The 12,848-nt window shown below is 37.3% G+C and overlaps 1 protein-coding gene across 1 annotated transcript; it reads right to left on the reverse strand.

Annotated features, from left to right (window-relative positions):
- Positions 1-693: 693 nt before the first annotated feature.
- LOC148657532 (caveolae-associated protein 4a-like) lies at positions 694-9,113 on the reverse strand. The gene is made up of 2 exons (XM_088643939.1): positions 8,430-9,113; positions 694-3,945 (listed from the first exon to the last, which is right to left on the reverse strand). Exons 1-2 carry the CDS (start codon positions 8,835-8,837, stop codon positions 3,232-3,234), a joined length of 1,122 nt encoding a protein of 373 aa, XP_088500065.1. The 5' UTR covers positions 8,838-9,113; the 3' UTR covers positions 694-3,231.
- Positions 9,114-12,848: the final 3,735 nt, after the last annotated feature.

The raw sequence follows: 12,848 nt of genomic DNA on the forward strand, positions 1-12,848 counted from the left end.
ATAATCTATCATTTTGAAATATAATGTTAGCTTACTTTTCCTCCCCAGTCCACATGCTTGTAAAATTATTGAAAATGTTGTCTTTAATAATTTTTTTACAAATGTGACTCTAATTTCAGAAATACAGAATTTCTTTTGAAAATGTAAGTGAATTATAACTTAATAAAAAATACACCCTAAGCAGAAAAACAGCCCAAAGGCACAACCTAATGTATTTTAGCTTATGTTGAGCCTTTGCAAGGACAAAAGTAAAAAAAAAAACATGGTGTTTATGCATTGTTTCAAATATGCTACAATGCTGTTGTGTCATCTTGTGAAACCTGATGCTTTTAATTTTGCAATACTAAACAATAAAAAATAAATGAAAAAATAAACAAAACATATAAACTACAGTATAACAGATGAATAACAAAGATACATACTGTATGCACAGCTGAATTTCTGTTCCACATAAATTTATAGTTGTCGATAAAAAACTGAGGTACAGTAGATACCATGGTATAGCAGAAACCATAAAATGCACAGAACCTGCCTCCTCATTCTTCTGTGCTGCTCACCTGACATAAAGCAGGTGTAGGAATATGGAACATGTTACACCCATGTGGTTGGAACGGATACCCAGGCGTTTTTCAGGAAACGGCTTGATAAGTGCCTCCGATCAATCAGGGAAAAGCTACCAATCTGTACTATTAATTTTCAATGCAACAAAACTTTTTATTTGGATTTTAGACAATTGTTCATTTAACTGTTTAGGTATTCACAAACCAGTCTTCCCTAAAATGATTTGGTACACTGAGACAAACTACAACTATTTCAAAAGAAAAAAGTGATCGTTTTCTTACACTCCCAAATACTTTTTCTGAAAACTTTTTTACATTCTAATCCAGACACTTGTTTCCATAGTAGTTAGTAAAGGACAAGATGTGTTGTGACAGAAAAGAATTAAGAATAAGATGGAAAAATAAAAAATTGCCTATTTGTCAATCCATAACACAAACGAGGTTTCTTTGCTCTGCATACTGTTTGAATAATGTCTCTTAAGCACTGTAAACGAGTACAACTCACATATGTTAAACATATGTATGAAGTATGAAACACAAAAACAAGGACATTAGGCTAGGACATTTTCCACAACATCTATCTATACATCTTGTACAGAATGAAAAGCTCACAGCCAATCTATTTCTAATGTGTCTGGTCAAGATATATTGTATTTGGGCATAAAGTGAATAACAAACACTGCTTGCAGATAAAGACAATTGCATTTTCTAACTTTTCAGAACCAGAGAACTAAAATGTGAAAAGCAAAAAGACATAGACATAGAATCATTAATGAGCTTGGTACCTTTTCAACATAGTAGTATTTTAAAATAGTGTATGTAAATATTTTAACATTATTGCGTTAATATATTTTAATTTTTGGGCTGCCTTTGTTAATGTTAAAATAGTTGAAAAATAAATAGATAAGTGAGCTGTCACAGTATCCTGTCACCACATAATTGTTAAATTTATACAAATACAGAAACAAGTACATTGTTTGCATTTTTTATTCCCGTTTTATAATTTTACAAAACAATGAATGGTTATTATTGGAATGGAAGATTAAATTTGCTACTAAAACTTTTTTTTGTCATTCTAATGTATTACAAGTATCATTAGTGTTGGTGATATTAAGTGTAATACTGCTTGTAGTGCTTAAGTAATAATAATAATAATAGTAGTGTTCAAAAGACTGGATGAAATGATTGCTCAGCTAATTCAATGCAACTTATTTCAAAAGAAAAAAAATCTAAGTATACTGCTCTTATCAAAACAAAAATATACGTATATCATCGAGAAAATCACTGGGAAATAAACTTTAATTGCAAAGTGATTTACAATTCATTTTCCAAGGACATTTGTTATAATTTACAATTAGGGGACAATATACAGTATTTGAGCTAAATATAACTAAGTCATGCATAACATCACTCTGTATTGTAGTAAGCAGGTACTATGTTTATAGCAAAATGATTTCTAACAATGAAAAGCACTACTGGTATATTTTCTGAAACTTTGACTTCTACTGCTTCATAATTGCCCAGAATTTCCACAACAATTTTAGGACAGACAAAAAGTACATGAAAATACAAAACAATAAATTGAACACACAGTAAATTGAGAAAATGAGTGGATTACAGTATATTTACCTTACAATAATTTCCATAATCTGTGTTATTAAGAGTAGATTTACTATTTAGCTTCTTACACATGCAGACAAGGGCCTTAAATATTGCTTTCCTTTTGAAAAATTTAAGTTAACAAAACCTAATCTAAATTTTGTATTATACATCTTATTCATCAACATCATTTTTAAGATACTCCTCAGAGACCAGCTGATTGAGTTCTTTTAAAGGTTATGTCTACCATGCCCAATTTTGTAAGAGTGGTCAATTCGTATACCAATTAATTCTGAGGCTAGACTTTTTAAACATAAAATAAAACTTACATAAAAACCTGCCATTTGTCAAACTCCTTTTAAAATGTATTCATGTCACCAAACTTTACTTCCATTTTTCCCAAACAAGACATATTGTAGAACACTGCTGTGCCATGCAAAACCTGTTTAACCAATCTGTCAATGATGCATGATAATACCTCTTTGAATTTACCATTGCTAAAACATCCTAGAATACCAAAAGGTTTACACAGACTTCAGCTACCAATGGTCATGTTTGATTTCCTTGGTTCTTTACCAAAAACCCCCAGAAACTTCCATCTCAATCTCAGAAACTTCCAACAACATCCCATTTTATTTCTTTAACAAAGTTTTCTTTCACTATTCTGTATTTGATGGTTTTGAGGTACCAGACAATCTGCAATGTAAAAAACAACTATACTGTTATAACAGCAACAACAAAAATCTTCCTCGTCATTCAAAAACACTGTTGTTCCCAATAACGTACACTACAATATATATTGGGGAAATGAGAAGTGTTTTTGTATTGATACTATAATTTGGACATGTTGCTAACAGGCCTGTAACTAGAAACCTCTTACTGCTGACTCTGCTCTGGTCTCCAATTTGCAACCAAAAAACGAATAAAAACTTCTATTGACACAGCTCCCATGAAAGTTCCATATGCATAAAAAAGAGGAAAAGGATGTAATAGTAGATTTGCAAAACTGAATTTCTCTCAAATGGTACAACACGTGCAAGGTGTCGTTTTTTTTTCCCTCTCACGGGATGCACTAGACTGCCTGGGAGGATTGCTTTATATCATTCACCACTCCCTCTGCTTGCTCTCCCTTGCCTTCTTCTGCTGCTATCACGATCGTTTCAGTGTAAGGAAGTTTGCCATCTTCCCTCTGGGGTGCTGCCAGCTCTATGACACTGGTCTCCTGCTTCACCTCCGTCACCACCTCGGTGTAGGTGACGTCAGGGTTGGGTTTCCTGCTGGCTTTGGGTGGTGGTGCAGAAGCTCCGGACTCCTCTGCTGCTTGTTCTGCGTGAGCCCCCTGGGTTCCCTCCTGGCCCTCTGCTACTGTCCTCTCCTTGTCCTTCTTGATAGAAAACTTGAACGACTCCTTGGTTGGAGTAGCTTTGCTGATGCTTTCCTTCAGGCGCTCCCCAGAATGCTTTATCCTCTCCCCGGACTGGCGGATCTTCTCCCTGCGCTCTGGCGTCACGATCCGGGTGCTGATCTGGTTGACCTTCGTACCCAGGTTCTGCTTGGTCTTGGTCATGTTCTCCTTTGTGAAGGCCTTCTTGATACTCTCGATGCGCCTCATCCCTGACTTCTTGAGGCGGGCAGCGGTGGAGGAGTCGGCCTCCTCCACCACCATGTACTCCTCGTCAGAGGACAGATCCGCAGGGGCGTCGTAGGTATCTGGCTCGACCGTGCTCACCCCTGGAGCTCCTTTAGGAGTTTTTGTCACAGCCACTGAAGGGATCTCGGTTTCACCCTGTGGAGAAACAGGAGAAAGTTCTGAGTGACAGTTTCACACTTTTTTTTTGATTGAGCTGCAAAAATATACAGAAATCACAAAAGCATAACCATTCCTTTTTTTGTTTGGTAACAATCCCCAAATTCGGGTATTTCCATTTCAGAGCACACTGCAATTTAGTTCACAAAAAGGTTCTGTCTAAATTATTTTGATACCTTTTTACATTTTTGGGGGAATGGATTACTCCTTTTTTTCCTGAAATGTCTAATTGATTTGTAATCTGATACACAAAAACAAGAATAGTAATGGAAGATGCATTCATGAAGAACCAGTGCAAACTACCAGCACACTCTCATAATCACTGCAAATATGGTGAATCCATTAATTTAAACCCCAAAAAGCTGAGTATTTGTCAGACAACTCAGTTTCTATATTAAAGGTGAGGAAGAAATACTTAATTCGCCTCTTTTTTCGTAAGCATTACCCACTGACATGAAAGAGCGAGCACTTGTGTTTAGACCGTCCTCTGACATACTCTTCAGTACAGTGACAGGAGTTATACACACATGTACTTTTTTGTTCCTTTTGGTCACTCAAGAATTAAACTCTAGTCTACACACTGTCATGACATACAGTACAGTTCATGAGTAGAGGTGTAAACTAGCAGTCAAAAAGAGAGATCTGGGATTAAATTATTCAAAACACATGCAGCACTGACTTTCCATACATCAGAAATAATAAAATTGTGAGTGTACTAATTTTTGCTCCTGTAGTAGTGAGTTGAAATGCAGCTTCTTACACTCTTTCCATATAATGTAATATATCGAATCATAGAAAAATAATAATTCAAATAAGATTTATTACACTTGAGAGATGTAAAACTCTTTCCTTCAATAAAAAGTAATAAACCATCATTAAAATGAAATACTGACAGAGCAAATGAAAATCTCTGGCAATATTTTTATATTCAGTGTCCTACCAGTATCCTTAAAGTAATATCATATAACTTTGAAAAAGGATATGGTAACTAATTAGTGAACCAAATAATTTTCTATTCAGGCTATTTATCCTTCATAGAATTAGATATTATTTTACAGAATGCATTTTGAGGGCACTTGCCTTGCAAAAAATGTTCCTACAGTAAATGACTTGTGAAATTCAGCTGTACTCTGTGATGGGTTAAATGGGTAATTTTGAGTCCAAACCTAATTAATTTCAATCTAGAATCTAAGACAAGTAAATAGTACACTCATCAATCAAAGCAAAATGACCTTCTGATTAACACTCCCTAAAACTGAAGAGATGATCAAAATTTGAAAAAGTATTCTGAAAACAATGCCTTGGCATTCACCGTAGCTGTGGTTTCATCTTATATTGACTGCAGATAAGTTTCCTAATGTGAATATTTCAGAGTACTGCTCCACATTTGCAAGGACAACACTGTGTCAAGTATGATTAATATTTTGAAAAAGAGAAATTGGGCAGTCATGCTAGCATAAAATGAAAGCAGTGGTTAAAGGAATAGATTGCTTGATGTTTTGGCTTAGATTTCATTTACTGCTTCATTAACTTCATTTACTTTTTTAATTACGTATTGTTGAATGTAATATAAAAGTGTATTACATTTTAGTAAAGTCTTAAAGAAAAAATCTCAACATTAAATCTTCCTTCCAAATAATGTAAAACCACAGACAAGGTGCCTTTCAAAGCTTTTTGTCCCAGAAAAAAAAGTGCTATCCATTTCCTAATATAGCTTTAAAAGTTTTAAAAGCACATGAATTTAGAGTTGACAAGCCAATGGACAAGACACATTCAGATTTTAGTTTTTTAGTCATAAGATTAGGTATTTCATTAAACAAATTTTGGTCTGAAGCAAACTCATTCTGAATGTGGTTCTATTATGCCATTTAGCATTTATGATGCCATGATATCATTAGATAATACATATAAATCAGAAACATTACTGTAGTTTCCACAAATATGTAGCAGCAGGCATACATGTTCATAATAACATTTCATGAGGAGAAGTTGTTTGAAAAATAATGCAAAACATACTGAGTTGTGTTACTGGAATACACACCAGCAAATGTTCTTAAGATGTCACAGTATATGGGACTGACTTTATTTCCTGTTTTCAGTCACACCATATCATATCACATTCCACTTCTGTACTAAATAGGATTATCTAATTATTATTTACCTCTGATCATCTATGTACAGAACATTGGTTTCTCTTAATATCTGCCAAGCAAAAAATATAGCCTGTCAAAACAATTTACATTGTGGGATTTTGTTTGGTTTTAGAACCACTTTTTATGATGAATTACATTCCAAAGCAATAAACTCCTTACTGAATGTTTAAAATATCTAATAAGGAATTAGATGAAAATTTATCAAAGAAGTTTTAGAAATACAATACTCCTCCGGGTGTTGCCCCACTCTTTAGTAGGCAGTAATGTTTCAAGAATGGCCATGAGCTCAATTTCCAAACACTCTTTGTTACACTCAAGTAGTTATCAGAAGCCCCCTGACACTTGAAACAGCAGAAATGTAATTATATTTTAGTTACGGCAAGTATTACTCATGGAACCTTGCTTTATAGTCCAGCAATAGCATGTCTAATCACTAGGGATCACTTTCCGAAAAAAGTTTAATGACCCGCGCAATAGCTGCAGAGTTAAATACGATAACACTATATTTGGAGATCTATGTCTTGTCCAAACAGGGCCTCAGAATAACTGCTAGCCAATCTGTCATCTAGCAATATTTTGCCAAGCCTGGTTCCTGTCACACTTTCCCACCTTTACTGCGTATTCTTTTAAAAGTTGAAGCCAATTATGTAACAACAAAGCTCTTTTAACTTTGCCACCTTCCAGGTTATAACTATCAATTGCATTGACTTTTACTCTACATTTGTGAACCGCTCGTGTTCTCCGTCAATTTCGAACTCCTTAAATTTATCTTTTGTTTTGTATTTAATTTTATGGAGCAAATCTGCATGTAAAATGTATGTGATTCAGAGTGAATCACTTAGAATTTGGACATAAAGCTGTTTTTTCATACTACACTCATCAACCTTACTTTTCAAATGGAATGGAACAAAACATGGACGCATTCTTTGATTACCATAGTCCCAGTGTGTTTTAGATTTATTTATTTTTAATCTGGAACAACCTAATTTAATCCACTTTTTTGGTTGAATTCAGCTAATGGAAATCTATCCAAGGGCAGAGCACAATAGCAGCTGCTCATCTTCATAACTATTTAAGAAAAAAGTAAATGTTAGATGTTCCATTACAATCAGTAAATGCCCAATAGCTGGCTTAAGCTTATATTCTCTCCAAGCCATTACCATTGCACTCTATTTCCATTGAGAAATCTTAACTTTGAGATTTAGCTTTGTGTTTCCCTCTTTGGTATCGCAGGTTATAAAAATGTTAAGTGGGAATGTTAAAACATTAGGTCATGCTGTCCTTCCTCGATTTGCCCTCAACTTCAGGAATATATTAGCTGCCGTCTCCGAGGGGGTGTTGAGGTGGAGGGTGCTGGGAAGGGAGATTTCACTTGAAATCAAAGCCCCTGTGGGTTCCTGAGAGCAGTTATAAAAGGACACCAGTGACTGACAGGGTCATCCTGAAAGACTGGCGGGGGCTGTCTGCTACATATTACTTTTCATAAGGGCAGCACATAACCTTTCTCTGGACAGCACTTCATCTTGTGTTCCTCTCCTCTGTGGGGCATGCCACACACTAATAATAGCTGAGCCATCATGGGGTTCGCAGCTGCTCTCTTTGAAGACACGAAACGGCAGGGATCAGCTCTTTACCCTTTTTAAACGGAAAGTGCTCGATCTCAAGCTCTCAGTGATACAAGCCCTTACACCTCCTACAATGCCTGCCCAGCCATAATCCTTGGACACACCCTTTAACCCCGTGGGAGGCAGGGATTTTGGGAACTCTTCTTGCCACATTCATATTCCTAAGTGGTATGACCTATGCCTTGTCACCATGTGGTCTGTATGAATGAACTTGCATATGATTGTCCTTGAACACAGCAGTGGTCCTGTATCACAAAACTGAACTGAATCAATATACAGCTTACTCCCTTCAACATTTTAAAAGTTGCATAGCGTTAGTGCTAGGATCTGAATTTTCATCAATTTATTTGAAAATGATTGCTTGGTCTAGAATTGTTCTCTTTGTCTCAAACCCATCATATTTTGTATAGCTTCAGACGCTCTTTGGTTAAGAAAGGCAAAATTATAGCTGTAGTTGCAGGCAACAGGAAGTTGTGGCCATTGGATATCTAATAATAGTAATTATGGAATCTCTGAATGGGAAAGAAGAAAAATGTATTATAAATGGGGGATTACGGGCTCTGAAAAAGTACTTTAATGTTAAAACGTACAGGTCTCTAACATCCTATGTGGTGAATTTGCATGTTGGTGAATGACTGAAAGGTGACGGTGATGCTATATAGTAGTACAGTATGCACTCTGTTACCTGGTAGATGACAACTCGGAACTTGTTCCTCATCAGCAGCTCCTCCTGGGTGGCTTCTACCTTCTTAACGCGAATGTTTTGCTTCTCCACACGCTGGCGCACGTCCTTCACGTTGGAGCTGACCTTGCGGGTCTTCTCCAGCAGCTTCTCCACCGTGTTACCAGTGATGGAGTGGTCCTTCGCCAGCTTGAGTACATCGATCTGGATGGTTTTGATGTTGTTCTCCAGCTCCACCTGCCGCTCCTCCATGCGCTGCTGGCAAGCCTGCACGTTGTCGATGATGCCCGCCACACGCTCCAGGAGGGAGAGGATGGTCAGGGTGCTGATAGGGGCACCTGCCTCATCCTCCCCGGTGCCTGTCACCTCCAGCTTGTCTGCTGCGACTGCCTGGAATTGCTGCTGATCCATTATCTGAACAAAAAAGCAGTACTCTACTCCAAAATCTTACAGACCTACTGCCTGTGTTTCAAGGATCCCAAAACTTGATTGTATCTCAGGGGGCTGAATCCTGGAACATGAAGCCGCAGCAGCAGGAGAAGCGACGGCAGAGAGTCTGTCCCACGAATGCACCCGTACCCAGGTCTGGAGCAGAAGAACGTAGAAACTCCAACTACCCTCTGGTGGGTTGCTCAGACATTTAGGATCAGACAGTCACACACACAGTGCAAAGATAGAGAGAGAGAGACACCCTTTTGCACTCCACAGTTATAAATACTTTTTCTGTAAGGTGACACTTTTACATTTTTGGAAGATGCAATACTGGGATAATGGAAATCCCCCTTCACACACACCCTTTTCACCCTGTTGATTCATTCATATTTCAAGTATCTCACTATTTTTATATATGTATATATGCAATACACTGCAGATATACATACTGCATATATATCATGCACACATATATATATATATATGTTTGGATCCTCTATCATCTCTCCATTCTCACACCTGTATTGCTTTTATATATCAAGGATTACTAAATGGAGACCCCGCCTATAAAAATATTTATTGCATAACAAATACTCATAGCACCTCATTTTATTGCAGTGGCTTCTAAAATAAAACCTACTACCTGTGTCCTGGAAGATCTTTTTCCTATCTCCCTACTCAAAACTAGCTTCTCTGCTCTCTGCTCTTTGTCCTTTTGTTGCTTACCTCACCAATGAGTCCCTGATATCTAGTCCTGTTCCTGTAAGATTAAAGTCAGCAGCAATTTTAGAAAACCTAACCTGGAATATCTAAGTTTTTAGGTAGTAAAAATATTTCTGTTAGATTAATAATTTTATGAATTGGAAAGCAATTAAATAATGCTCTAAGGAAAATAATGAAGGCCAGGTTCTTACATCAATATTGAAGCTTAAAGATTTTTCATATTTTTAAAATAATATTCTTTATACAGTACCTTTTTCTTGTCAATGTAATTGTTTAAAAAAAGAAAGATGAAGCCTAACATATTTTTGTGTATACAGTATATTCCTCACCTTTATTGTTTCAAAGATATTTTCCTGTTAGGCAGTGCTGTTTTAGGAGGTCTCATGAACATAAGTATTGACTGTTACATTAAACCTATCAGGTTCATTTCTAGTTCTGTTTGTGTGGAGTTTATAGATTCTATCTTCGTCTATGTGGGTTTTCTTTAGGTAATCTGATTTTATTCCACATTTCAATGATGTACAGGTATCCAGGTTAATTAGTATCTCTAAATTGACTGCTGTATGCGGCTCTGCGCCTGTGGCTGGAAGGTTGCTGGTTTGTATCCTGCGGCCAGCAGAGCAATCCTACTCCATTGGGCCCCTGAGCAAGGCCCTTAACCCCAACTGCTCCAGGGGCACCGTATAAATAGCTGACCCTGCGCTCTGACCCCAAGCTTCTCTCTCTGTCTGTGTGTCTCATGGAGAGCAAGCTAGAGGATGTGAAAAGACAAATTTCTAATACAAGAAATTGTATACAGCAAATAAAGTGATCTTATCTTATCGTATGTTTGGGCCCCGTACCATCTAAAGTGTAATTCTGCCTTAGACCCTTGCTTGCTAAATTGGGGCTCACCCTGACCCTCTAAGACTGTCACTGGGGTATCATTGAGTTAAAATTTTTGCTTTCTCATAGCTTTCTAAACAAGCGACTGGGTATCAGTGATGTATTTACACAGACTGTGTCAAACACTCAGATTAGAAATATGTTAGATATGTATAGACAAGTTGTTAAATTCTACACTGACTCAATAGACTAATTCTAACTGGAGCACGTCCTGAAACCTGCTGTAGCATTAGACACAGGCATAAAAAGCTACTTCCCAACCTCCACTTTCTGTTTAAGGATTGATTCCTAAAAGCAAGTGATTGAGTTAAAGGGTCAGTAGGCTTCAGAAGTTGTTTGTAACAGAAAACCGAAGTCACACAGGCACTCCAGGGCCAGCACTGCGCAACACTGCTCTGAAGCAGGAGTCTGTGTCTTGGGAGGCCCTGTGTGTCTGCTGGTTTTCTAGGTCTCCTTCAAAGCACTGGCACGTAAAGAGTTGGAAGACACATTTCCTGAAAATAAATTAGTCTCTGAACAATGTGTTTCATCAATTGTGACTTTTCAACGAAATATTTTATGCATCAGAACTAATTTAGGTCAAGCATAGCATAGGGGGCATCAACATTTTTTAGCTCTGATTTTTCTTTGCAGTTTTTGCTGACATGTAGGTTTTCACCCATCCCAGTGAAATGTTTGAGTACTCACGTTTTAATGTTCACATTAAAAATGTGCATTCATCATTTTGTATTTCAGCATATTGGGACATTTTTTGGAAGAAAATCAATATTTTTGCAAGACACTGCATTTATTTTCTTATCATTGCATTTACTTCTAATCACTCGAAAAAGAATTGTTGTCTAAAATGTTCCGAAACATTTGTTTTAAATAAACATTTAAATTATATGCAATACATTAATTATTTAAAAAAATATTTTTATGTGCAACATTACTGGTTTGGAGGCTTGGAGAATGACTTTGTTCTGTTATATTTTCCATTTCAGCAGCTGTGAGGACCTTTGTCATGAGAAATTTGAAACAGCAGTGAAGTCGAGTCCCACCCTTTCTTATTCTTGCCTTTGTCCTTTGAGCATGTAATGCATGCAGTACAATTATTTATTGCTCTCGTTATTCTTTTCTGAGCTATAACAAGGTGCTCCAAAACTAGTGGTGTGGTGGAAACAGTGTGAAAGGTAAAACATGCAGTTCTCATTTCAACGATCAGTGAAAATAACGTTGGGGGGTGCACGCAGCCCAGTCCTCCATAGGCCCTGGTAGTTTTTTTTTAGAATATGAAAAGGTCAGGATCTGTAGAGTCCTGTCACCTAGCGACACAGGCAAACTGATCCTACGGCAACGAGTGGCATGCATTTCCCTGAGGGGCTGGAGAATCTCCCAAATTTAAGCCAGCAGCTGTGCTACAGGCCCTCTGGCCTTTTCTATAATTACACAGCAGAGGGCAAGCTTTTCTCATTTACATCAGGTGCCCTAAATAATACTAAATGAACCTTATTATTTCATTTTTAAACTTATTTTTTTTTAAGGCATTGGCATTTCCTCAGTGTTTGGATTTTGGCAGTTTCAAATGACCAGTTTCTTTTTTATGTCTAAATCATGAGCATGCTCTCTTTTGGCTCTGAGCAATTTAGGAGTTACAGTTAGGGGTGAGTGGGGAGTTGTTTTTAACGTTCAGTTCTGTCAAGAGACCTCATTTCTAGTGAATAAAAAATTCATTGTGTATTTGATTCCATTGCCTAGTCTGGCCTTTAGGCCCCATCCTTTAAAGCAGCTCTGCCTCTAATCAGCCCTCGAAATGTCTACATGTGACCAACAGACTGAGTGGGAGACATATCAGTCTGCTGCCGTTCCTGATTGGACAGAGACAGAGACGTCTGTGGAAGCTGTAGAAGAGAAGGCAAGTCCAAAACAGTCAGTAGGTGTCTTTAAATACCTTTCCTTGCTGTTAATTGGATGTGTTTGATTATTGACTATCAGGGGAGTGCTGTTTATCTGTGGAATGAAACTTTTTAAGAAAAGGGCAGTTACTGTAGGTGGCATGAGGTGCTTTGTGTTGTAAGGTGGCAAAGATACCTCAAACATTACTGTGCTAAATGCCTGCTGTTTATTCGTAGTACATGTGGTCTGCAGCAACACAGAGCCTATTGCATAAATATGAAGCAAAAGCTGGGACAGGATGCCGGTCCATTGCAGGACAGGCACATACTGTAGACACGAGTTTGGAGAAAGCAATTGGTCTACCCAGGAGGTTGCTGAAATGTGGGGGAAAACCAGAGTAAAAATTGATCTGAAGATAGAGTTCACTAAATGCCATTTTTTGAATATGGTAATCTGTTTGCATGGAAATAATTAGTAACAGATTCTTGAGGCACACAGTATAGTGCA

This window comes from Lepisosteus platostomus, chromosome 8 (genome assembly GCF_059453375.1).
Source record: "Lepisosteus platostomus isolate fLepPlt1 chromosome 8, fLepPlt1.hap1, whole genome shotgun sequence".
Classification (NCBI taxonomy): domain Eukaryota; kingdom Metazoa; phylum Chordata; class Actinopteri; order Semionotiformes; family Lepisosteidae; genus Lepisosteus; species Lepisosteus platostomus.

Excerpts from the sequence above, each read along its gene's own strand:
- LOC148657532 (XM_088643939.1), bottom strand. The coding sequence starts at position 8,837 with ATGGATCAGCAGCAATTCCAGGCAGTCGCAGCAGACAAGCTGGAGGTG. Across the intron at positions 3,946-8,429 it reads TCCGAGTTGTCATCTACCAG|GGTGAAACCGAGATCCCTTC; the intron begins GTAACAGAGTGC and ends GTTTCTCCACAG.